Source organism: Belonocnema kinseyi, chromosome 7 (genome assembly GCF_010883055.1).
Source record: "Belonocnema kinseyi isolate 2016_QV_RU_SX_M_011 chromosome 7, B_treatae_v1, whole genome shotgun sequence".
NCBI classification, from domain to species: Eukaryota; Metazoa; Arthropoda; class Insecta; order Hymenoptera; family Cynipidae; genus Belonocnema; species Belonocnema kinseyi.
The window spans coordinates 129,519,606-129,545,849 of record NC_046663.1 but is presented as its reverse complement, the minus strand read 5'-3'; the positions used below and the strand labels follow the sequence as shown (position 1 = coordinate 129,545,849).

Sequence of the window (26,244 nt, the reverse complement as noted above, 5' to 3'; positions counted from 1 at the left end):
GCACTAATAGATACAGGTAGCGAAGTCACCTGTATTTCTGAGAATTTTTATGAAAACAATTATAATATTTTCAAAAAATGCGAACTTTTACCAATTGTAGGAACCACAATTGTTGGGGCAACTGGGGGAAGACCTGTAAAATTAAAACATCAAATTTATGCGAAATTCAAAGTGGGCAACTGGGAAGGTTCTTACGTTTTTTTTATTGTTCCTAGACTTACTAAAGAATGTATTATTGGATTGGACCTATTGAAAAGATTAAAAAGTAAAATCGATTTTTATGATACTATGATTGAACTGAAAGATAAAAATAAATCGATTAAAATTAAACTACCAGAAGAAGATATAAAAAAAATTCGCATTATAATGGATGCGGAAAATGTCCAAAAAGAAAGATACATAGAATGTTTAGGGAAGTATTTAGAACCCGAAGAAAATTTTCCAAATGCCATAAAAGAAATTAATACTATTAAACATATGATAATGCCCAAGACGAATATGCATTAACTGATGAACAAATTACTGAAAAAGTGGCGCATTGTACCTTATTAAATGCATTAGAAAAAGAGAGATTCTACAAACTAATATATCGTTACAAAAATGTATTTTCTCGGAAACCTGGTAGGATCTCAGTATATGAACATCAACTTAAAATAGATGATAACCGGCCTTTCATATCGCGCACGTACCCGATACCTATGTTTGTACGCGATAAAGTAGCAAATAAAATTTAAAAACTTATAGAAATGGGGATAATTCAAAGGTCAAACAGCGCGTATGTAAATCCATTAGTGGTCACCATAAAAAAAGATGGCTTGATAAGATTTTGTTTAGATGCTAGAAAATTAAGCGAAATCATGGTAAATGACTACGAAGGTGCAGAGCCTACTGAAGTTTTATTTCAAAGATGCGCAGGAACACAAGTTATGTCAACTTTGCACTTAACTAGTAGCTTTTAGCAGGTGCCATTGCACCCTGACTCTATAAAATATACAGCTACGTTGGTAAGAGCATTGGATTTCGTTTTAAATGGGCTTGGACATTTTGTTATTACTTTTATTGATGATATATTATGTACTTCATTGAGCACATTACAGCATCTATAACACTTGGAATTATTATTCCAACGTCTAGAAAATCACGATATCACAGTAAATTTTGAGAAATCACATTTTTTCGACCAGAAGTCAAATTTTTAGGCCATATTTTAACGCCACTTGGAATTAAACCGATCCTGAAAAAATTAAAGCAATCGATGGATATCCCAAACCTCGAAATTTAAAAGAACTACGCGGATTCTTGGGTGTAATAAATTTGTATACCAAATTTACAAGAGAACACGCTCAAGAAATCGTACCACTTTTGAACTTATTACGCATAGGGGCTAAATGGATATGGGAATAGAAACGGAAGATGCATTCAAGAAGGTCAAAACCTTATTTTGCGAATTTATTATCCTTACATATCCGGATTTAAACAAACCTTTTTATCTGCTAACAGATGCGAACGATCGAGCGCTAGGTGCGGTCCTTTATCAAATTGATGGAAATAAAGAGCACGCACCTATTTCATTTGCTACTCGTACATTAAAGGGATCTGATTTATCATATTATACAACCGAAAAAGAATTATTAGCAATTGTATGGGCCCTAATAAAATTTAGATCATACGTGTTGAGCGTTAGATTAATAATTCGCACAGATCATAAAGCCTTAACTTTTCTTAAAACGTGTAAATTGGTAAGCGGTAGATTGACACGATGGATCTTAGCAATCCAGGATTATCAGTTTACAATCGAATATTGCGAGGGGGAAAAATATAATAGCCGATACGCTAAGCAGAATTCCGTCGATAGAATCAGGACACCTTTTTGATAAAAATGAAGAGAAAATTTTTCTATACACATTAGCAAAACGACCCTCATCTGAATTACGACAGCGTTTAAAAAATATTCTTCAAGAGCAGAAAAATGACTCTATTTTGCAACAATGCGTAAAAGCAATAAATGAGGGCAAAACAAAAAGATTTGAAAAGCATGAAGAACTAGTATACTTCATTGCAGGCGGAAAAAAAACTTTACTTAACTAAAAGCGTCATTCATGACGTAATCGATGAATGTCGTGAACTTTATGGTTATATAGGTCCTCAAAAATTCTTTAGAATGCTACAGGAATACTTTAATTATCCCCGTTCAGCTAAAACAATTAGGCAAAGACTATCTACTTGTGATTCGTGTCAGAAAAACAAAGTGACAAATCAATCAAACTACGCGGAAATTGAAAATTATACGCCCACGAAACCAGGAGAAATATTATCTATTAATTTTTATGGTCCTTTACCTGCATCAAAAGGGGGATTTAAATATATTTTATCAACCATTGAGGCATTTAGTAAATTCGTGTGTCTGTATCCTTTAAGGAGAATGACGACCAAAGCGGCTATAAATAAAAATTTTAATCATCATATTCCGAAATATGGAAGGCCTGATAAGATTATTACCGATCACGGAACACAATTCATGTCAGATCTTTGGAAAAATAAATTAAAGGAAGAAAATGTTCAGGTAGTTTTCTCTCAATACGTCATCCCCAAAGCAATATAGTAGAGAGAATTCACAGAGAACTTTCGAGATTTTTTCGATCTTTGATTATGGAAAACCACAGCGCATGGTGGAAATGGGTTCGAATTATAGAATCATGCATGAACGAAACACATCATGATAGACCGAATTTACGCCTATAGAAATTCACATGAATGTTAAACCTAAACGAACTTGGGAAACGTGGCTCAAATTTCCGTCAAAACCCCCTGATCCGGAATATAAAAGAAAAATCGAGATGGGGCATAATAACATCCTAAAAAAGGGTAAAAACCGTGCTGAAGCTTTTAACAGAACCCATAAAATCATCAAATTTAAAGAAGGTGATCTGGTGCTGTTAAAACTATTAAATAAGTCAGATAAAGATAATAAAATCCTGGCAAAATTTTTGCAAATTTATGATGGACCTTATGTTTTAAAAAAACAAGTCACCCCAGAAACATTCATTTTATGGGACCCTAGAGAACTACAAAAAAAGGGGATGTACCATACTCAAGACCTAAAAAAATATAATGAAAGAATTAACTAACGTTAAATAATTTGAACATATTAGCACACAAATCACATGAAATTAAATAATAAATCACGATTATAAATAAATAAAAGATATTAAAAAATTCACATACACCGGATGAATAATACTAGTGTGTATATATAATGTATATTTTCCAGATTATTGATTGTACCTTCAATAAATCAGTTACAACTCGGCATTCTCAGGAAAACGATGTTTTTCTTGATGCACATTGCATATTCAACAAAACTGAACTTAATTGGTTCTGTAGTATAATATTTATAGAAATGAGATAACAATGTATAAATAATTATGGGTGAAAGAAACTCACCAATCCCAACGAGGTTGGGATATAAAAAAAAATATTAAGGTAAACAACACTAATTGCATACAATTTAAAAGGCAATAAAATAATTATAACGCAAATAGTACATGTTTTATACGTTTCACATGTTAAATATTTATAAGTATAATCATGCTTCGGATCTCCTGGACATATATATCTATATTTCTAAATATGTTGTTATTTAGAAAAAAAATATGATTTTCTTATTCATTTTAATTCTTTTTATTTTTCTTTCTCTCATAAAATTCAACACTTGCTTTGAGAAAAAGAGATTCCCAAGTAGAATAAGTCGTTTCGTTCGGAAAAAGGGATATAGGTGAATATAATTTGTAATTCATAAGGTAGGAATTAGAACAGGGATACTCGCTATGTTAACAGATGGCTGAAGCGAGAACTAAACTATCCGACTCAAAAATTTTTGAAGATCGTGGTACCCAAACAGTACTTGATCACTTCTCCTTCATAAGTTTGAAAAGCGACACTATGGGTATTTCTCAGAACCGTCTTCACCGAATACCAAATTTTACCAAAGAGTATTCGGTTCAATGTAAAAATAAATACAACCAGCCTCAAAGGACATGGACCAATACGCCAAAGAAAAAGAAAGTGGCTAGTAACGGCCAAGAAAAATGCCTGAAATCAAGAAACAGACCCCGGCCGAAAAGAACGAGAGCCACTAAAAAACTCAAAAAATTGAAGGCAGCAATTAAAGAAAAAACCAAACTGCAAATAATTCTGCATAAAAAACGAATTACTGAAGATTTCCCCGAGGATATCCAAATGCATAGAGAAATGTACCCCTCTAAAACACCATGGGTCACATTATCCCTCAAACATGAAACCACAATTAAACCAATCAAAAAATCCATTGAAAGAATAGATTTAAAAGATTCATTACCACTTGGAGAAATATATAAGGAGATAAAAATATCCTCAGAACTTCTCAAGCAACGAAAGGAAGATAAAATTTTATTTGGAAAGTTATTAAATGAAGTTTCAGCAGATGGAACAAAGCAGGAAATTGGAATGTGCCAATATGGAAAACTACTAAACGACTCTAAGCAGTGTCAAAGTAAAAAGGAAAAATTAAGAAAAATAAGGGAAAATAGGAGCACTAGAGTGCACAAGAAACAATTTAAAAGACAATTTAAAAAACTTAAGTGCGTACTAAAGAGTATTAATATAAAAAAAGTTTATTTAAGCATTAAAAAATTAACTGAAACGTTAAGGAAACTGATTGTTGATGATATGTTGGAAACAAGAATAATAAATGAAATGAAAAATTACATTAGGATGAGGAATTTTGAGCTAGGTGGTACATACGAAGGTACACTCCATCTAAGCATGATACACAATAGCAATCGCAATGAATACCACCATTGTCTATCACCTAATTTTATTCTCAACGAATGGGAAATCTAAAAATTTCCCCATGTAATTCCTGGTATTCTTTTTTTTGTTAGTAAATGCTTAAAATAGATAGTGCATAATCACAATAATCAGCGTAATAGTATTCAGCTACTTGGTTATAATCATTAAAATTACTTGTTTGCCTTACAAAAAAAATGTAAAAGTATACAACTTATTGTAAACGAATGTTCTCAATAAATTTGAATCCATTCGTTTAAGCAGGCGTTGATGGTTATCAATTTATTGAAAATGAGGAATTACAAATAGATTTCTCTCTCTCTCTCTCTCTCTCTCTCTCTCTCTCTATAAAGAATTTTTTAGTTTAGGGGGGCATTAATCGGTATATGTATATGTAAGATTAAAAGTATCGATATGCCATTCTCACACGGTTAAAATGTTTTTTTTTTGTTGTCTTCTGAGGTATATTTTTTTGGAAACGCATAAGACCTTTGAAAAAATAAAAGCTCTATGCGTTTAGGGGGGCGTTGAGACAGTCCGTTCTATTTTAAGAATTGGAATTTATTAATAAAGCTACGGGCGAATATTTATATTGATACGCTCCTGACTCAAAAGTGTACAGCCAGGTAGGGCTAAGGGATGATTCACGAAATCATTCGATCATACGATCGATTGCGCGCGCCATCAGCTAATAAATGGGGATAGCGTGAGACCAATGCACTCTAAAAATTGATTGCGATACCGGTACCAGCTCTCTTTGAATTACGAAGACTTCTTACGCAAGGGTTGACGTGGAGGGAGTCTCCCCTGGTTCACTCATCCACCTATCGTGAGAGTATCATTCGGATAGTATAAGCGTCATTCAAGAAGGACGCTACCCGCTAAGGACTCTCCTACTTGTATCATTAACTTCCGTTCATTAAACTATCCAAATTCATCAGAACTCCGATAGTTAGACGTCAGTTTTTGGGAATTTCCATTTTAAAAAATTTTTTTTTAAATTATATTATGCATGATTGTAACGACTTCGCACTCCACATTTATGTGGAGACCTCGTTGTGCATGTTTGCATCGTAGTGCGGGGATTTTTAAATAAATGAAAAGATAGTGTGCGCAACTTTTATTGTAACGACTTTGCACTTTATCTCACGATAAAGAAACCTCGTTGTACATAGTTGCGTTAGCTATTGAAATTTGTATTGGCATTTTATTTTAAATTGTTCTAAAAATTAAACCAGAATAGAATTCGTAACGACTTTGAAATTTATCGTATGATAAAAACCTCTGTGTGAGAAGGAAGTCTTGGTTTCTTTTCGATTAATATTGGAGGAGAATCCTATTTGATTATTTCTAATACAATGTAATTACCTAAAATATATATTGAATTCATAGCTAAAAGACGTAATCATCTTTCCCTCGAGTGAATCTACAATCTATGATTTTTTTGGTTGTTTTTTTTTTGATGATTTAAAATTTCAGTAAGAAATTTTTTTATGAAAATAAGATTTACTTTCTTTTTCTGTTGTACAAATAATTTTCAAGTGTAATTGTAAAATATTTAGGGAATTATTATCAAAAATTAATATGATTTTTGTTATATAATAAGATCACTTTTTAAAATCAGCCAAGTGCAGCAATTAAATTAAGAATATACATAACACAAAACGAATCCCCGGTTAGTGAAGAGCAATAATGTTACAATTTTAAAACTATTAAATTTAAAACTTAGGCCCCATTTCAATTTCTTTGTAAATTCCAAGCTTATCAAGTTGCCTAACAACCGTCTGGATATTGTACAATTTTCTTCATTTATAATGATTCCAAAATTACAAAACTGGCAAATATTGACTTTATTTATAAATGATAAATTTATAAACTTACCCAGCAATGCATTTAAAACTATCAAATTTGAAAATTAGAACCTCTTCAAATTTCTTTATAAATTCCAAGCTTATCCAGTCGCCTAACAACTATCTGGATATTGTACCATTTTTAACACTGATAATTATTCCAAAATCACAAGACTGCCGAATATTGATTTTTTATTATAAATATTACATTCATCAAGGTACCCAGCAATACATTTTAAAAATGTCAAATGTGGAAGTTAGGCTATCTTCAAATTTCTATATAAATTCCAAGCTTATCCAGTTGCCCAACAACTGTATGGATATTTTACAATTTTCCACATTGATAATCCTTCCACAATTATAGAACTGACAAATATTGTCTTTTCTTAATAAATTATACATTGATCAAGTTACCCAGCAATACATTTCAAAACTATCAAATTTGAAAATTAGGCTCTATTCAAATTTCTTTATAAATTCCAAGCTAATCAAGTTGCCTAACAACTATCTGCATATTGTACAATTTTGTACATTTGCAATCATTCCAAAATTACAAAACTGGCGGTTATTGACTTTTTTTATAAATGAAAAATTTATCAAGTTACACTAAAAAATAATTTTAAAAATTGCACTTCAAAGTGTAAATTGACACGTATAAAACGTCACTTTAGATGCATTAAAATTACAGGTTAGAAAGAAAATTTCCACATGTTGTGTTCAATGACGTCTGTTACAGGTTTAATTCTATGAGTTTGCATGAATTCATACCACGTGTTGAAAATCACTACGTTCAAAGTGTTTAAAAAAGGACTCACGTTGTACATCGCAAAATTCCCCAGACTGGTAAAATTACCGAATGCGCATAAATTTCTATTTTTTAACGAAAATTTCTCCACATTATAGTGATTGTAGATTCGTCCGTATAATATTCCACATTTGTATAATTTTCGCGATAGAGCTTTATATTGCTCGTTTTTTCGCGTGTTATGAGCGAACGTACATTTTAGTTTGCTAACTCTATAGCTCATTTTCGGCGAAAGCATAAATGCGAGTGACTGATTTTAAATTATAAATTTTATACCATATAAGCTTGCGTAATTATAAATATATTCTTAACGCGATCTCAATGATTTAAGTATTTGAGGTTAGGTTGATATTTTAGAGAAATTTTCCACTTTCCGTTGTTTTATTTAACGTCACATATTAAATTTCAGTTCAGTTGAGAATTTTACACTTTTGTACAATTTTAGACATTTCTATACTAATTTCACTCCGCTCCGCGTGAGTCCACATTTACATACGTTTAGCTTACTAAAATTCCACAACCTTTTCTTACAGTGTACACAGTAATGCATTTTAAAACTGTCAAATTTGAAAATTAGGCATTCTTTGAATTTCTGTATAAATTCCAAACTCATCAAGTTGTATAACAACTATCTGCTTGTTGTACAATTTTCTACATTTATAATTATTCGAGATTACAAAACTAGCGAATATTGACTTTTCATTATAAATTATACGTTTACCAAGTTACACAGATATACATTTTACAACTCTCAAATTTGGAAATCAGGATCTGCAAATTTATTCATAAATTCCAAGCATATTAAGTTGCCTAACAACTATTCTGGATATTGTACAATTTTTCGCATAAATAATTATTCCAAAATTACAATACTGGCGAAGATTGACTTTTATTTATAAATAATAAGTTTATTAAGTTACCTAGCAATACATTATAAAACTATCAAATTTGGAAATTAGGCTCTCTTCATATTTCTTTATAAATTCCAAGCTTATTAAGTTGCCTAAGAACTACTTTGGATATTGTACAATTTTAATCTTTAATAGTTATTCAAAAATTATAATACTGGCGAATACTGACTTCTATTTATAAATTATAAATTTATCAAGTTACCCAGAAATGCATTTTAAAACTACCAAATTTGAAAATTAGACCTTCTTCAAATTTCTTTATAAATTCCAAGCTTATTCAGTCGCCTAACAACTATCTGGATATTGTACAATTTTCCACATTGATAATCCTTCCACAATTATAGAACTGACAAATATTGACTTTTCCTTATAAATAATACATTTATCAAGTTACCCAGCAATTCAATTCAAAACTATCAAATATGGAAATTATGCTCTCTGCAAATTTATTCATATATTCCAAGCTTATTATGTTGCCTGACAACTATTGTGGATATTGTACAATTTTCCACATCAATAATTATTCAAAAACTACAGAACTGGCAAATATTGACTTTTCTTTATAAATAATACATTTATCAAGTTACCCAGCAATTCAATTCAAAACTATCAAATATGGAAATTATACTCTCTGCAAATTTATTCATAAATTCCAAGCTTATTAAGTTGCCTAACAAGTATTCTGGATATTGTACAATTTTCCACGGTAATAATTATTCCAAAATTACAATACTGGCGAATATTGGCTTTTATTTATAAATAATAAGTTTATCAAGTTACCCAGCAATACATTTCAAAACTATCAAATTTGGAAATTAGGCTCTCTGCAAATTTATTCATAAATTCCAAGCTTATTAAGTTGCCTAACAACTATTCTGGATATGGTACAATTTTGAACATTTATAATTATTTCAAAATTACAAAACTGCCGTATATTGACTTTTCCTTATAAATGATAAATTTATCAAGTTACCCAGCAATTCATTTCAAAACTATCAAATTTTGAAATTAGGCTCTGTTCAAATTTCTTTATAAATTCCAAACTTATCCAGATGCCTAACAACTATCTGGATATTGTACAATTTTCTACATTTATAATCATTCCAAAATTACAAAACTGGCGAATATTGACTTTTATTTATAAATTATAGATTGATCAGGTTACCCAGCAATAAATTTCAAAACTATCAAATTTTGAAATTAAGCTCTCTGCAAATTTATTTATTAATTTCAAGCTTATCAAGATGCTTAACAACTATCTGGATATTGTACAATTTTTTGCATTTATAATCATTCCGCAATTACAAAACTGGCGAATATAGACTTTTCTTTATAAATTATGCATTTATCAAGTTACCCAGCAATACATTTCAAAACTATCAAATTTGGAAATTAGGCTCTCTGCAAATTTCTTTATAAATTCCAAGCTTATCAAGTTGCATATCCACAATTCTGAATATTGTACAATTTTACACATTGATAATTATTAGAAAGTTACAAACCTGGCGAATATAGACTTTTCTTTATAAATTATGCATTTATCAAGTTACCCAGCAACACATTTCAAAACTATCAAATTTGGAATTTAGGATCTCTTCAAATTTTTGTATAAATTCCCAGCTCATAGAGGTGCCTAACAACTATTCTGGATATTATACAATTTTCCACATTGATAATTATTCCAAAATGACAAAACTGGCAAATACTGACTTTTCTTTATGAATTTTTAAATTGCCATGGTACCCAGCAATATTACATTTATCAAGTCACCCAGCAGTACATTTCAGAAATAACAAATTTGGAAATTAGGCCCTCTTCAATTTTCAAATTAGTATCTCTTGTCAATGTTCGAATCTGTGGTCCATCAAAGACTCCATCTTTCAATTTAGCGTCTGAAACATTAGGGAATTTAAGGGATATATACTTATAGCATTGTCCATCTTTGTCTAACGCCTTGACAAATTGCTTCATGAGTCCAAGCTTTATGTGGAGGGGTCGTAGTAAAATTTTTTTTGGATAACGAGGCTTTGGTTGATGATATTATGAGAACCAGGTTTGAATGAATCTCTAAAAGGCCAATGTTTTTTGCTGTAATGATTGGCTAGATCTCTGCTATTCCACAGGCATATAAAGCATGGTTCTCTCGTGAAACCTGATTGTTGGCCTAATATCATTGTTATGATTTTGAGATCACCACATATTAGCCATTTGTGTTTCGTGTAATTAACTTTTTCAAGAAGCATTTTAACATTGTTATATTCTTCTTTGATGACCGTTGAGTGAGCTACAGGGATAGGAGCGTATGTATTCGTGTTATGCAGTAAAACAGCCTTAATGCTGCGTTTTGACGAATCAATGAAAAGTCGCCATTCTTCTTCTCTGTACACATTTTTCTTCAAGTTGTTCATTAGTCCGTTAACGTCAGTGCAGTACACTAAAGACATCTCTTCGTCTTTAACGAAAAACTTTCTAAATTCTTTGTCCGTGTTGCGATAGAATGAAACTTTTGTCTTTGGCTCTGGAAGATTTTTTCTTTTTAGAAATGAAGCGGCGAATTCAGCGCCGTCTTTCGGTAATCCAAGATCTCTAATAAAATCATTCAGTTCTAGTTGCGACACTAATATTGGAACCTTCAATTTCATTTTATGCACGCCATATTCGTCATCTTTTTCGTCATTTTCATCGGAATCATCAGAACTATTTTCTGTTCGATCACTGGTTTCACTACCGTCTCCAGGACGTTGACTTTCAACTTGCATTCTATCATCTTCTAAAGCGCTTAAATCAGTCTGGCGTGTATTTTTATTGATTTCAATTGCTCTTGTGGCTGTGCCACACATTAATGTACGAAATGTTATTTTTATTTTTGGCGTTGAAACCTTTGACGAAATTCATACAAAAGTAGCAGTCCTTCGCAATAACGGGTTTTTTTCATGTGGTTGGTGTAGAGTACTTGCGGTACTTTTCGTTGTTTGCATTTTCTAGACGATACAACATAAGTCTGCAGGAATCGCAAATGACGTGAGGAACCCATTTTGTTTCTTGGTGCAGCAATTTACGGTCAAAACACTTTTCACTTCATCGTCGATTGATTTTCGCAAACTGCTCACTTCATATTTACTGCAAATGTAACAGAATGAATCTGAGCTATTCTTGCAGACATGCGATTGAGAAATGCTCGCGGTTTTTTCCCTTGTAGCATGAGACTCTACACCAACTAAGTGATCCATTGATGAAGAGCTACGTTTGCATTATGACGACGTCGGTCCCACACTGACCAGATGCCGATACTGGGGGTTTTCCCTGCATCGTAATACACTTTTTACCTGTGTCTGCCATGACGACATGAACGCCGTTTACCCAGGGACTCAGCCAATGTGGATCCGATGCCCACCGTCACCACGTGGAGGTGCCCTGGTTACAGACACAGGTGAATAATGCTAGAAAAGCGGTTACGAAACTCCAGACATTTACTGCTATTAATGTCAATATATGAAAGTACGCAAGAACAGGGTTGCCAGCGTAATCGGTTATGTTAGGTCAGGTTTTGTTAGGTTAGGACAGGTTAAACCTCTGTGTAGGTTAAGCCGATGCTGAATGAAACGGTACCGCAAACACAGCGGGGCAACACAACCAGTTTAATTGTGTTTCGTGAGGTTAGGTTAGGCTAGGTTAGATTTATTTCTAGGGTAGGCTCGAGTTGACCCATTCGATGTAGCACACATTTGCTACTGGGAAAAAATGCTTCCAGAGTTTTACGTGTAGTTCAATAAATTTCTGTTAATTTAGGTTAGGTGAGGTCAGGTTCTGTTGGGTAAAGTTATGTTAAATAAGTTGATATCAGGCAAGGGTTGATCCTTCACAGTTTTCGACATGTTTTTGAAGTGAAAATTTGCATCACTGGCATTATTTTGAAATTTATTTGCCTCAGGCAAGTGTCTTGTTACCAGATCCGCACACTTTTTTTTGTATGTGGCTGTGTAGTTATTGCAAAATTACGATACTGGTGAATATTGACTTTTATTTATAAATAATAAATTTATCAAGTTACCCAGCAATACATTTCAAAACTACAAAATTTAGAAATTAGGCTCTGTTCAAATTTCTTGATAAATTCCAAGCTTATCAAGTTGACTAACAACTATTCTGGATATTGTCCAATTTTTCACACTAATAATCATTCAAAAATTACAAAACTGGCGAATATTGACTTTTGATTATAAATTGTACATTTATCAAGTTACCCAGCAATACATTTCAAAGCTATCAAATTTGTAAATTAGTCTCGCTGCAAATTCATTTATAAATTCCACGCTTATTAAGTTGCCTAACAACTATTCTGGATATTGTCCAATTTTCCAGAATGATCATTATTCTAAAATTACAAAATTGGCGAATATTGACTTTTCTTTATAAATTATACATTTATCAAGTTACCCAGTAATACATTTTAAAGCTATCAAATTTGTAAATTAGGCTCTCTGATAATTTATTTATAAATTCCCAGCTTATAGAGTTGCCTAACAACTATTCGGGATATTCTACAATTTTACACATTTATTATTGAAAAGTTACAAAACTGGCGAATATTGACTTTTCTTTATAAATTATACATTTATCAAGTTAGCCAGCAATAGATTTAAAAACTATCAAATTTGGAGATTAGGCTCTCTTCAAATTTCTTTATAAATTCCAAGCTTATCAAGTTGCCTAAGAACTACTCTGGATATTGTTAAGTTTTCCTCATTGATAATTAGTCCAAAATTATAATACTGGCGAATATCGACTTTTCTTTATAAATTATGCATTTATCAAGTTACCCAGCAACACATTTCAAAACTATCAAATTTGGAAATGAGGCTCTCTTCAAATGTCTTTATAAATTCCAAGCTTATCAAGTTGCCTAAGAACTACTCTGTATATTGTACATTTTTCCTCATTGATAATTATTCCAATATTATAATATTAATGAATAATAACTTCTATTTATTAATTATAAATTTATCATGTTACGCAGCAATGCATTTTAAAAGATAGAGCATAAAAGATAGAGGTACGACAGTTCCGATAGAAAAATATTAATTTAAATTAAACAAATTTAATTAAAATAGTTAAAATTATTTAATAAAAAATAGTTCAATGGGCAAATTTTAAGAAAATCTTGGCATACATCTAATCTATTTTTATTTACAGACTGTTTATTTTCAGGCATTTTAATTGATTTTGCTGAACATTTTTTTGACATATTTGCATCACATCACATCAGAATGTTAAAAATTCATTTATTTATTTCACATTTACCATATATGAATTTTAATTTTACAAAAATTAACACTCACGTTTTATCTTATCGAAATTACCTTTACCAAAAATGCGGGTATTGAAATTCTAAACATTTGGATGTTTGTGATGCAAATGGATATAAGCGAATTGCGGAGTTTCCCAGGAAACAAAAATCCATTCACCTCTGTTGAATGGGGTTCGAAGGCTTTTGAATTGCGTATCTGTCACTGGAATTCCAAAATTTCCGTCGATTTGTTTTTTAAATACTTTTAGTCGTTATAATTTTGTTGACTAACTTATATGCCGTAAAAGACTAATAACTGAAGTAGCAAAAGGAATCTAGTAAACCTGCGCATGATTTCTTCTAATCTTTCAATAATTTATAAATTTAAAATATTGTGTCAAATATGGCAGTTTAACCCCAAAAAAGTTGGTCTCATTAAAATAGAAGAAAACCGATTCAATATAACCTTGTTTGAAATGGCCATTGCAGTACATTGTCGATTCGAAGTTGCTTGAAAAAATGACCGATTTACATATAGTCGCAAACCAATTCTGTTTTAACTTTCACATGCCATTAGCATGTGCACTGAATAAGTTGAATGGCACTGGCGTTTAATTCAGTCTCAGTCTTACAATTCCTGTACAGGATATTCTATTGAAACCATTGTAAAAAGAAAATTACAACTAAATAATCATTGAATTTATAAATAAATTGTCGCATCAATTAAAATACATTACACTATTATTTAATTCGAATTTCTTTCATTTTTGAATAATCAGAATTGTGTTATTCAAGTTTATTACCTTATACTTCTCAATCGAAAGAATAAATTCTTTAAAATTTTAATCTGCATAGTCCACTCAGTTGATCACAGTCTGAGGTAACCTACCATTGGCAGATTCACGCTTATTGAAAATTGCTATGTGCGCATCGTATTTTTACCATTGGGTGTGATCTTTTAAGAACTCTCTTTCATATTGAATCACAATCCATTCATATGCACATTAATGAACGTAGAATGCTCATGGGAATTATTTCAGGTTTGTCAGTCTTTTCAAACCGACTCGCTTTCTATCGGTTCTTTTTCCTGGGAGGGGCGTCTCGATACCGTACATGGCGCGAAGGTGTCAGCTAGACTGGTTACTGATCACAAATATAATTACAACTTACACATAGGGCATGTCCGCTTTTGTTCTGCATTTTTCTCCATTTCGCGACGTATTTCGCAAAATTTAGGGTCGACAAGTTTTCTTTATTTCGTTCTCAAATCCTTCGGAAAAAATATATATTGAGTCACTGTCGTACCTATAAAAAAAATTCGAAGTCGGATTTGACCAACACCCTGAATAAGCAGCAGCCCTTTGGCACAAGAGCAAATTTTAGTATCTGAAGGAAATTAATTGAAATACGAAGGCAGTATAGATATTTTGGGGGTTCGTGAAGATTTCTTTTTTTAAAACCTGAAATGATCATTATTTGTGATGTGCAATGGAGTACTCGAAGAATTAAGGTCAAATACCTTAATTCGATTGATGCAATTTTTTTATCCCAGACTCTGAAAGATCGGAAAATTTTACGTCCGAATACGTCTAGACCTGTTTGTCGAACTGACCTCTGAAGGTCGTTTGGAAGTCATCTACTGGTCAAATCCTTCTTTTAATCTCTCGGCTGATGTCTTAGCTATGAACGGGTCTCGAACCTGTGGACCTTTATGTTTTTGGGGTCGCTGATCACGATCCCGGTGTTCATATGATCCCATCACGTCTAGATCAAAGTCAAATAAAAGTCAAACTCCGTTATTTGGACGATATCATTTTTATGACACCCTTGCTTCTGTCTGTGTGTGTCTATTCGTGTATGTGGGTACAATCCGAGTCTTTGTGTGGATCCGTACATTTCTATGTGTGCCTGTATCTGTGCTGATTCCTCTCATTTCTCAAGGGTTTTTGGCGCTATGGAAAAAATTGCGGGTGTTGAAGCAATTCTAATTCAAAATTTGAGTTCAGATGTTATATAACGAGATTATTTAGGTTGGAAGAATGGATTCTTTTAATGGAATCGTATAATAGATTTGTACACACAATGCAAATTGAAAATTTATGTAGGGCGTTTTCTTTTGTTCGTAAAGGATCTACGGAGGGATTTTCTTTTGTGTACATTTGATGTGTATCTTTTGAAAGATCAACAGTAGTCTGACATCATGTTCACATCCCAAACACCTTGATATCTTCTTTCAATGTTTTTCAAGTCTTGGTGAAATCTCTCACCCTGCTCCTCACTGAAGTCCCCCAGATTTTCAGGGAAGTAATCAACGTGGGAATGGAGGAAATTGTCTTTAAATTCATTAAACATCCCATCTTTCGGTAGTTTTCCAACAGTCTGTCGGCAATACTCTTGTAATCAGGGTCTTTGTTCTTTCCCAAGAATTGTTTATGAATGTCTTTTAAGCTACTCCAAGTTGCTCTCTCATTAGTTGTCATTCTAATTTCGAATTCATTATCATTCATCAGTTCCCTTATTTGGGAGTCATCGAAAACACCTTCATTGATTTTTCTTTCAGAATTACTGGAAAATTTCTCAAATATATACATGAAAGCATCGCTCTCCGATACCCTCATTGTTTTGATAAGCTGTTTAAATAAGCCGAGTTTCATATGTGATGGTGGAAGGATGACTTTATAACTAGGAATGAGACTCTCTTGTAGTATGTTCATAGATCCTGGAGTTAATTCTTGCCTGAGTGGCCAGTCCTTTTTCACATAATGTTGTTCTCGGGCACGACTGTCCCGCGCACAAATAAAACATGGATACTTTGTGTTTTCGCTTTGTTGACCTAATAAAATACTGGTTATTTTCAAATCTCCAGCTAATTGCCACTTGTGACTATCATACTTAAATGTTTCGAGTACAAAGTGGAGATTATTGTATTACACTTTCAAGGTCACTGAATGACCAACCGGTATAGGGGTATATATGTTTTCATTGTGAAGTAAGACAGCTTTCAAACTCCTCACTGATGAATCAATAAATACTGGGCAGTCACTAGCTACATATTGAACACTTTTATACTGATTTATCAGTCCTTCAACATCATTGAAATAAACTAAACCCTTTGCTTTAGAAAAGAATTTCCGGACTGGGCGATCTCGATCACGATAAAAACTCACTCGAGTACTTGGAGCTAAAAAATTCTTCTCTTTTAATCTAGAAGCTACGAGTTCGGAAATTTCTTTCGAAAGTCCTGCGTCTCGAACCAAGTCACTTAGCTCGTCTTGAGTGAAACCATGAGAGTTTCCGGGCTGACCATCTTCTGATTTTTGCGATTCATTTAGCTCAGCATTTTGCTGATCTTCGAATTCTTTTAAATGACATTCTTCTATCTGTATCATTAGTTTCTGTTTCAAAAGAGACTTCCTCAGTAAATATCTGATGTTCACTTTCAACCTGTTCAATGCTAATTAAAACAGCATGAGTCACAGATTGAACAGATCTATGTAATACTGTAGAATATTTATTTCTATTGTACGCAGATGTATTGGTCAAGTAGAAAAAGAAATAGTATCTACCATATATTGAAACATTTTTTGTAATGTGCTTTCAATGTATCCGTAAATTGCCTCCCCTGATTCGTGATGACATATTTCCCATAAACAACGCAAAAGTTATTTAATCGATGATAACATGGGGTTGTTGATGAACTTGTAGCATCAGATTTTAAAAGGGCCAAGTTTTCCACCAAATTAGAGCTACGGTCGCATGATGACGACGATTGCGGGCCCGCTTATTCACCCTGACCAATCGCCGATTCTGGGTTTCCAAGTCCCTGTCTCGTACGGTTACTTTTTCTTGTGCCTGCCATGACGGCATAAACGCCTTCACCCAGGAACTTCACCGGTGACCTGTTGCCCACCGTCACCATGTGGAGGTGCCCTGGGAGCAGGCACAAAAATGTCGATTCACGATGTACGTTCTTATAGCATATTATGTAAGTAATAAATCTTGGCCTCTGTTTGACCTGGAGAATGACCGTGTTGGTCAAATCTAAGGTCGTCCCTTAAGGTGAAAATGCTCAACAGTTGAATGTGATTTCGTAAAACTATAGACCCATGGTCTGAAATTCAAAGTCGGTTGAATGTAAACACTGAAGCTTGAAATTAAACATTAACTCATTCAATTTCTCATTTTAGACTCTGAACCTATCATTTCACGAAATCACATCCACCGGGATCGTGATCAGCGACCCCAAAAACATAAAGGTCCACTGGTTCGAGACCCGTTTATAGCTAATACATCAGCTGAGAGATCAAAAGAAGGATTTTACCTCTACCCAGATAACAATTCGTGCGCGCATGTTACGTGCACGTCGATGCGCGCATGACATGCATGCCAAAATTCACCATGTTCGCCCACATTTTGTGATTGTAACTGAATTGCGTGCTCAAGGTGTGGCACAATGCAAGCATCTTTACAATCACCCTGTGACGAAATTTTGCGGCGCGTACATGCGCGCAACATGAGTACATAGTGGGGGCTCAAAATGTTTAATTTATAAATTAACAAAATTTGTTATTGAATGCTTATAAAATCTATAAATTGCCCTTTCAATAAGGTTGCCGTCCTGTAGGTGTAGCGCAACAGAATCACATAGCAGAATTTCATAGATGTGAAAGAAATAGAGAATCTATATTTTTTGTAATCCTGAGAGTGAAACAGATAAATCGATCTGCCCGTCTCTTTCACTCTCGCTTTACGCCGCCATTTTCTGCTAACATGGGACTGTGCGGAACTAGCCAGCTAGCATAGTGCCCTTTGCAACATTGCAACGCGTCAGTGTGGGCCGGTTCTAGTTTTGTGAGAATCACGAAGTACTACAAGGAGACCGCACGCCATGTATTTCGACTGGCGCCAGTTGGCGATCGCCTGTCTTCAAAGTTTTATGCCTTCCCAAATTAGAGCTTGTATAATTTATACAATTATATGAGTAATGCCATTAAAACAAGAGGAGGAATATAAAAAAAATAGAACGCAACTATAGATAATGAGAATTTTCCGATTAATACATCTCTCTTTCTGTACTCTACTACCCGAATCACAGCCCTTACAAAACAACGCGACATTGTTGTGTCACTTATAATATAGGTTTTTAGCACTGACACTTTGCACAACAATTTTTTTCCGCATTGGGATTTTCCAATCTCTAAGTTTAAAGGCACATTGCTGACCATTACGTATATTTTTCCATAGGGTTATCGGGCGAATATCTTACTTATATTTCTAAAAAAGTAATGTTTTTTTGTATGTTGTTATTTATGTACTTTAAATTCTTCAAAAAATGTTTTTATGCAGCTGCACATATTAAGTTCCATTTTATAGAAAATTTGTGACAAAAGGAACATTCCACTGATTTTCAAATTTTCATATACTGTATAAGCATTGTTGTATCTGCACAAACTTGTGAGTAAATATTTCCCTTTGAACTTTATTTATCCATGTCCTGTTTTGGTTCACCATTAATGATTGCGAATCGACAATCACTCGCACAAGTCCGATGAAATAAGAAAATACTGATGAATTGCGTGTAATATACATATATTCTTTAAATAAAATTTAAATTGCATACTTGTACGGAAAAAGAATAAAGTGGTTTGTAAATTGAAACATGGACGGTAACAAGTACATAAAATGAGTGAAGTTTTATATGATGATCATCTGCCTATGCACCGACTTGCATAGTTCAACTGTTGCTCGACACCGAAAGAATGACAGATTCGGACTTGACCAGGTAACTTTTTCAAAGGTAACGGTTCAATTCCGATCATTGGCGAAAATTCATAAAACGAAAAAACCCAGAGGAAAAACTCCCCAAGTTAAGACCCAAGGGTCGAGATGCCATTGGGCATGATTGCCGGATGTGTACAATACGACAAGAGGAAGAGAAAATGGTCCAGTATCTTAAAAGTTCTCTTAATTACACGAAAGGTCTTCTTAATACTATCCGCGATCGTGTCTTCGAATGACTTAGACAGCTTATCGCAATAAAGGAATAAATTTGAAAGCTTGGGCAAGACGGGTTCGGACCTTTAGAGCGACGTCTCATTATACGGAAGGTGTTAATACTATCTACTATCGTGTCTTTGAATTTGCTCAGGCATCTTATTACAATAAACGCATAAAATCTAAAGGTTTGTGATTTTTGCTACTTGTAAGCACTTCTGTACATAATTGTTAGGGTCAAAAGCGTCTGTTCCAAACTATCGTTTTTAAGTAACTTTAATTTCATTTTTTCGACAATCTAACGAGAATATATTATAAAGTTGTTCCGGCGAAACACGTCCTTTCTAGTCCTTAAGATTTACATTACGTAAATAAACGAAAAGTAAAATCAATTATTCATTTAACTTCGATGTAATTAACAGTGAGAGCATGTAGGCTTCAGTTACTTTTTTGCCACCCGATACATGAATCTGAAGTTTCATGTATCATTTCAGACTTGAGTTTTATTGAATCTTCTTGATTATTTCTAATTATAATGAAAAATGTATCTGAAGCCTTATCGGGTTCTGACCCGAGAAGAACCATTAAATATATATTGGCATCAGCAGGTGTGACCCGATAAGGACCGATAAGACCCATCAGGGCCTATGGAAATGTCATAAAACGCGTCCTCGGGTTGCGAATAGAGAGTCCCTGTACCAAAGGCTTCTGTTGAATATGGTCACAATAATTAATAGGCAGTCGCGGACATTTTTCCAGGGATAGACCCGAAGGAATAACTCCTAAGCGGAGGCGTAACAACCGTGCCGAATGCAGAATGGCACCTGGGCGAGGTGTCTTAAACGGTGACTCCTGTCTAGATTAAAAAAATGTTACTATAAAGGGCTCACAAATCTTGTTTTTGGCTAATTATTTTTCTAATTTATGTGTGTACAATCCAACTATTTTAAGCCTAAAGTGACTTTACGAAATCTTGTGTTCATGTCGTTACGGTCTCTTTGCGATACCCTAAAGTCATCGTCAGATCATATGACGTCTTTACGATATCATAAATGCACCTTAACAACATGGGCACAGGATTTCGACAAGTTGTCATAAAGTTTTTGTCAAGACGTTGTAAAATTGTCGTAAGGATGTCATAAAGTCGTCGACAAATTTCGTGCCCACTGGGATAGGACCCTAGTCAGTAGCCTGCAAAGTTAAAAATATATTTTTTAAACAGTTTTTATCTCTGGAATAAGTTATGGGTGGCTACAGACCCAGTGCGCTAAGAAAGGGACGCCAGAAGATGTGCTCCATCAGAGGGTTAAAATAGTCGGTGAGTATGCCCATAAAATAGTACAAAAACCGGGATGGGCAAGCTTTTTGCAGTAAATTTTGGTAAAAGCTAGTCGTGCGCTCTGATAGCCTTAAATTAATAATTAAATAAAATTTTTATGAAATCACATTGAACCAGACAACATCGAAACTTTTATTATAAGATTGTCGGCTAAGAAAACTCTCAGACCGATTTTAATGCATTCAATCAGTTCTTTGTTCCTGACAAGAGTTCTAAATTATTTATAATGTCTATATTACTATAATCTTGTCACGTTTTTAAAACTTAACTTTAGATCAGTTTCGCAATTAAATTTTAAAAAGAACATAATGCACAAAATGATAATAATAATCATACTAATACTATATAAATAAATCTTGGTAAAGCAGCCCCGTCGCTGAATGGGAATCGGAAATCAATCATGTGGGTGAAGTTTTTTACATTGAGTCATTATCAGACTCTGCGCAGGATGAAGATAAATCGTCAGAAGATCAAAATAAACTTCAGTCCTCCGAATTCACTAGAAGAAGAAGCACAAGGGCAGAAAAATTAATGCATCTCATTAAACGAAGGGAAAGCAACCGATGTAGTAGCAGAACAAAAAAATTAAACAACGTCTCAGAAAACCCTGAAAATATGCCAAAAACTCAAGATAAGGACCTCTCAATGCATAAATTCTCGGTAAGAATAAATAATATAATTTGAACATAAAAACACTTTATTTGTAGTCTGCAGTTACACGGTGTAGGAAACCTAACAGTGTCTTTAGTTTTTAACTTACTAGGATAACATGCGCATTTATAAATTATATGATTTTTTTGCATTCCGCTCCAACAGTGTTAAGATTGTTAAATTCCAAAATCACATATAAATCCAGTGGACCCAAAGTTGGATGACGTCTTTACGACATCGTGATGACATCTTTACAACAACTTCATGACATCGTATGTCTAGGTTGTTAAGGTGTCTTTACGATATCGTAAAGACGTCGTAGGATCTGAAGACGTATTTACGATATCGTGAAAACATTGTAAAGATATTGTAACGACATGGACATAGGATGTCTTAAAGTTGTCATAACAATGTCGTAAAGATGTCGTAAAGGCATCGCCAAATTTTGTACCCATAGGAAAGTTTACGTAGACTTTATTTGAAGTTTCCCACGAAATTCTCCCGAATTATTTTAACTTGCATTGAAAAGTTGAACCATTTACATAAATTTCCATAGATGGGCGAAGTTTATCAAGTTATGCTATCGATAGATCCAGAAAGAAAACATAAATTGGGAAGAAGAGCTTCCATGTGTGAAGCTTACTTGGGCATCATACCAGGAATTTCATCTGACAACATGAATATTCTAGTAGTAGGATTGATTTCAGACGGAGAAGCCATAAAAAACCAATGCATAAAAGAGGGTGATTATTTATGCAGTATCAACTCTCGAAATGTTACACCTGAAAATTTAAATTCTATTCTTTCCGATGTAAATGCGCCTATCAATGTAGGTATCTTCAAATATTGCGTAACACATATTTTTCATCAGTAGGTAGTGGATACTTACGATCTTTTAAAACACGTATTTATTATTATAGGTGGCTCTAGAATTTCAACGCGTCATAACTAAGGATAAAATGGAAAAGATGCCTACCATAAATACTCCAAAAGTAAAAAATTTTAACATTAGAGTGAATATAGATTTTTTCATCATCACATTATAAAAGATTATTTTCTGATTTAAATTAATCTAACTTTTTTTATGTGAAAATATAGACTTTATAGTCACTATTTCTCAACTGATCCAACAACAACAAATTATTTAATGTAAGCTTGGATAATATGGAGTTATATGGGCTAGTAGTGTTTGAGAAAAATAATGTGTCATTAGGATATTTTTTATTTATAGACCAAATAGATCATTTTACCTTAAAAAATGAAGATTAGAACAATTTTTACATAGAATTCTTTAATCTTCATTTTTCAAGTTAAAATATTAATTTTTTTAAAACATTCCAGGGGGCAAAAAATTTGGCGAAGTTTTACCGACATTGTTATGACATCTCTACGAAAACTTTACAACATTCTATGCCCATTTCTTTATTGTTTCTTCACGATATCGTCAAGACGTCGTATGGTCTGACAATGTCTTTGCGATATCGTAAAAAAACCGTAACGGCGTGGACATAGGATGTCTTTCATCTCTCATAAAGAGGTCGTAACGATGTCAGAAAGACGTCGCTAAATTGTGTTCGCACTGGGCTACTTATGGTAAAAAGAAAGGCCATGGAACCCTCTTCATAAAATGTAGTAAACAAAGATTTTTTATTATATATTAAAGGAGTTACAAATCTTGCAATCCATATTATCTTACAACCTGCTGAAACAGATGGTGTCGAAAAAAATGAAAAAGCTCTCCCCACCCCCTTAAATGTTTATTTTAATGACAAAATATTTCCCCCATAAAGTACCATCTTATAGAACTATACTTTTTCAAACATAAGTCACATCTATTTTTGGATTGGTGAAGTTGAGAAATAATACCACATGTTTTTAATAACAAGTATTATTCAATACAATTTTGGCTACGTAATTTGGATTTTTTTTTCTTATTCTAGCAATCACTATTAGTGAGGAGACTAATTGACCAAAACATGAGTAAATCGTGCAAGGAATCTTTTTTGAAGCACCCTTTTGGAATTATGTTTTTAAAAACGACAGGTCGTAATGAGATGGGACTAGAATCACAAGATATTTTATACGGATTTCCTCGATTGGAAGGCAGAATCGAGCAGACAATTCTATTTTTAACAAGGGGAGCGTTTGTCACATTAAATCACATGTTATCCGATACGTTGGGTTCTCGACCTATAAGGTAATCAAGTATGTTCAAATTTTCGTTTTGACTTTACGCTAACGTGCTTTCCATGAAAATGTTGAGATTTTTGTACATTTTTACCCCCACGTAACAACGCTTGGGAAAAATCAAAATAATTTTTCAGTTTGTAAATGAGGATCAATAAGGGTAAGTGTGATATAAAATTAGAAAGTTATAGTTTGATTAATGACATTTCAAATATTTGACAAGATTCTCGTTTCAAATTATACCAACATCATTTTTGGACTTTCTACTTTTAATCATCCTCTTCTTGAATCAGAAAATACTTGCATAAAGAAATATTTTTTATTTTATTTCGAACTTTGTCGACGATTTCCGATTATTCGTCATTATGGTTAAGTTTTATGCGTGTCAAAAAAAAATCTTAAATCAATATTTTAGAAGATTTTACATTAGTTCTCGTATAATAGAGCATCTAACTCCCTGGAAATAAATGTTTGCTTTCAATTTTTCATCAAATATAAAAATAATAATGAAAATTAAAATATATAAATTTGAATCTTCCCACTGGGTGCAAAATTTGTCGACGCGACATCTTTACGACATGTTTACGACCTCACGACATCCTATGTCGAAGTCGTTAATGTATCTTTGCGATATCGTACATGCATCGTATGACTTGGCGATGTCTTTACGATATGCTAAAGATATCGTAACGAATTAGATATTTTATGCGCACTGCAAGGTTCCAGTAATATTTGAAAGATTAACTATTTCAAATTACATCGTTTCTAATTCGATTGAAAAATGATTTGTCTCTTAAATTTATTTATAAAAAAGTTATTTACGTTTTTCGTATTTCACAATGAAAAAAGACAAACAAAAAACAGTTTCCACTTCCCGGTAATAAGCGTTGAAAAGAGAAAAATTAATATTTTCAGATTTCAGCGTGAAAGTGAAGATTATTCTATTATTTTGAATGCGCGATTTTTCCATCTGTCTAAAATGTCATTATAAGAGTAGGATATCTCAGAAACTAATTTATTTCTATTTCCATAGCGGCCGCCGCATAGGCTCCTGCTCCCCAAAAGAGAACTTGTTTTCGATATGTGTAATTCCTTGTAATTGTACCAAGAGATACACCTGACAGAGATATCTTCTATTTCCCAAAAGTGTTTGTATTTTGAGGTTCTTTAATTCCTTCTAGTAAGTTCACAAAATATGTGTAATAAATTCTTATAATTCCTTCATGTGGAATGTAAGTTTTGAAAATGTAACCTTAATCAATTCAAGTCCGACTCTCAATGTTTAAAATTATTTTAATTCACACATTTAAATAGATTTCTTAAATGCATTTTTAACACGTTTAAATAATTTATTAAAATATAAATAAATATAAAGTTGGATAATTTTCGAATTTACAAGTTATAAAAAGATTTAATAATAAAAAATAGGTTAAATAAATGCTTTCGTTAAATTTCACTCAGTCGATCGAGAGGAATAGGATTTGTACTTTTTATGTTCCCGTTGGGGGACTTTTAGACCATCTCGTAGCTCCTTATTAAACATGATAAAAATCTCTAACATGCAAAACAGCAGATGTCACAATTAGGAATTTGATTTTTTTTAGAGGAATCTCAATTTCGTTTAAAAAAATTAAGTAAAGCTAGAGCGAATGACAAATACCTTTTTTCTACGAATAATTACAGATATAATCTTTAGAATATAACGAGAAAATTTAACAACTAACATGTTGTACATTGTCGCACACATTGCTCACTATTGTCCCACTTACCTGTATTGACCCTAATATAATTATTCCTTTTATAAGTACATTAGCGGTGAAATATCTGAGACTACTTGAATTTTGTCAGGTTTGTGTCTAAAGCCTCTAGAATCAAGCGTTTGTGTAAATTCTTGAAAAAGTTATTTCACAAAAAGTAGAAATTTTAACAAAACAAGAGACAGTCTTAAATTTTCTGGCGCACATTTTAAAGATCAATGTTCTGTATGCGTGACGTATAAAGAAAATGTTATTCCTTTTTCTCTGGATTGTGTTAAAGTCTAAACGTGAATAACAAATTCGTAAAAATTAAAGAAAATCATTTATGAGAGAAATATACAAATCAAATATGCTGTATATTTTAAAGAAATTTAGTGAATTTTGCATGATTATCACATTTTTATCCTTTTTAAGCCCTTTTTTTCGCGTAAAACGGTTTTTTTTTTCATTTTGAGGACTTGTTTATATTAATCTCAAACTTTTACTGTAGCCAAGGGACAAATACAATTTTTTGTGACATTTCGGACATCCTAACGTAATACTCAAAAATTTAGACTGTTCCAAACGCCTACATAATGTATTATTAAAAATAGCATTCTTATACAATTTTATATGAAAAAGCCCCATCCTGGTTGA

The 26,244-nt window shown here is 32.9% G+C and overlaps 1 protein-coding gene across 6 annotated transcripts in view; it reads left to right on the top strand.

Moving 5' to 3' along the window:
- The window catches only part of LOC117176187 (protein inturned), a 270,462-nt gene that overhangs the window by 101,259 nt on the left and 142,959 nt on the right, over positions 1–26,244 (top strand). For 2 of the 6 annotated variants that reach the window (XM_033366292.1, XM_033366289.1), the window contains exons 3-6: positions 21,379–21,673; positions 22,221–22,493; positions 22,585–22,677; positions 23,605–23,861. In XM_033366292.1, the coding sequence (XP_033222183.1) occupies positions 21,379–21,673; positions 22,221–22,493; positions 22,585–22,677; positions 23,605–23,861 (918 nt within the window). Of the gene's footprint in view, positions 1–20,954; positions 20,993–21,378; positions 21,674–22,220; positions 22,494–22,584; positions 22,678–23,604; positions 23,862–26,244 lie in introns of those variants that run through there. The other 4 variants (XM_033366293.1, XM_033366290.1, XM_033366291.1 and 1 more) reach the window with 4 other exon arrangements.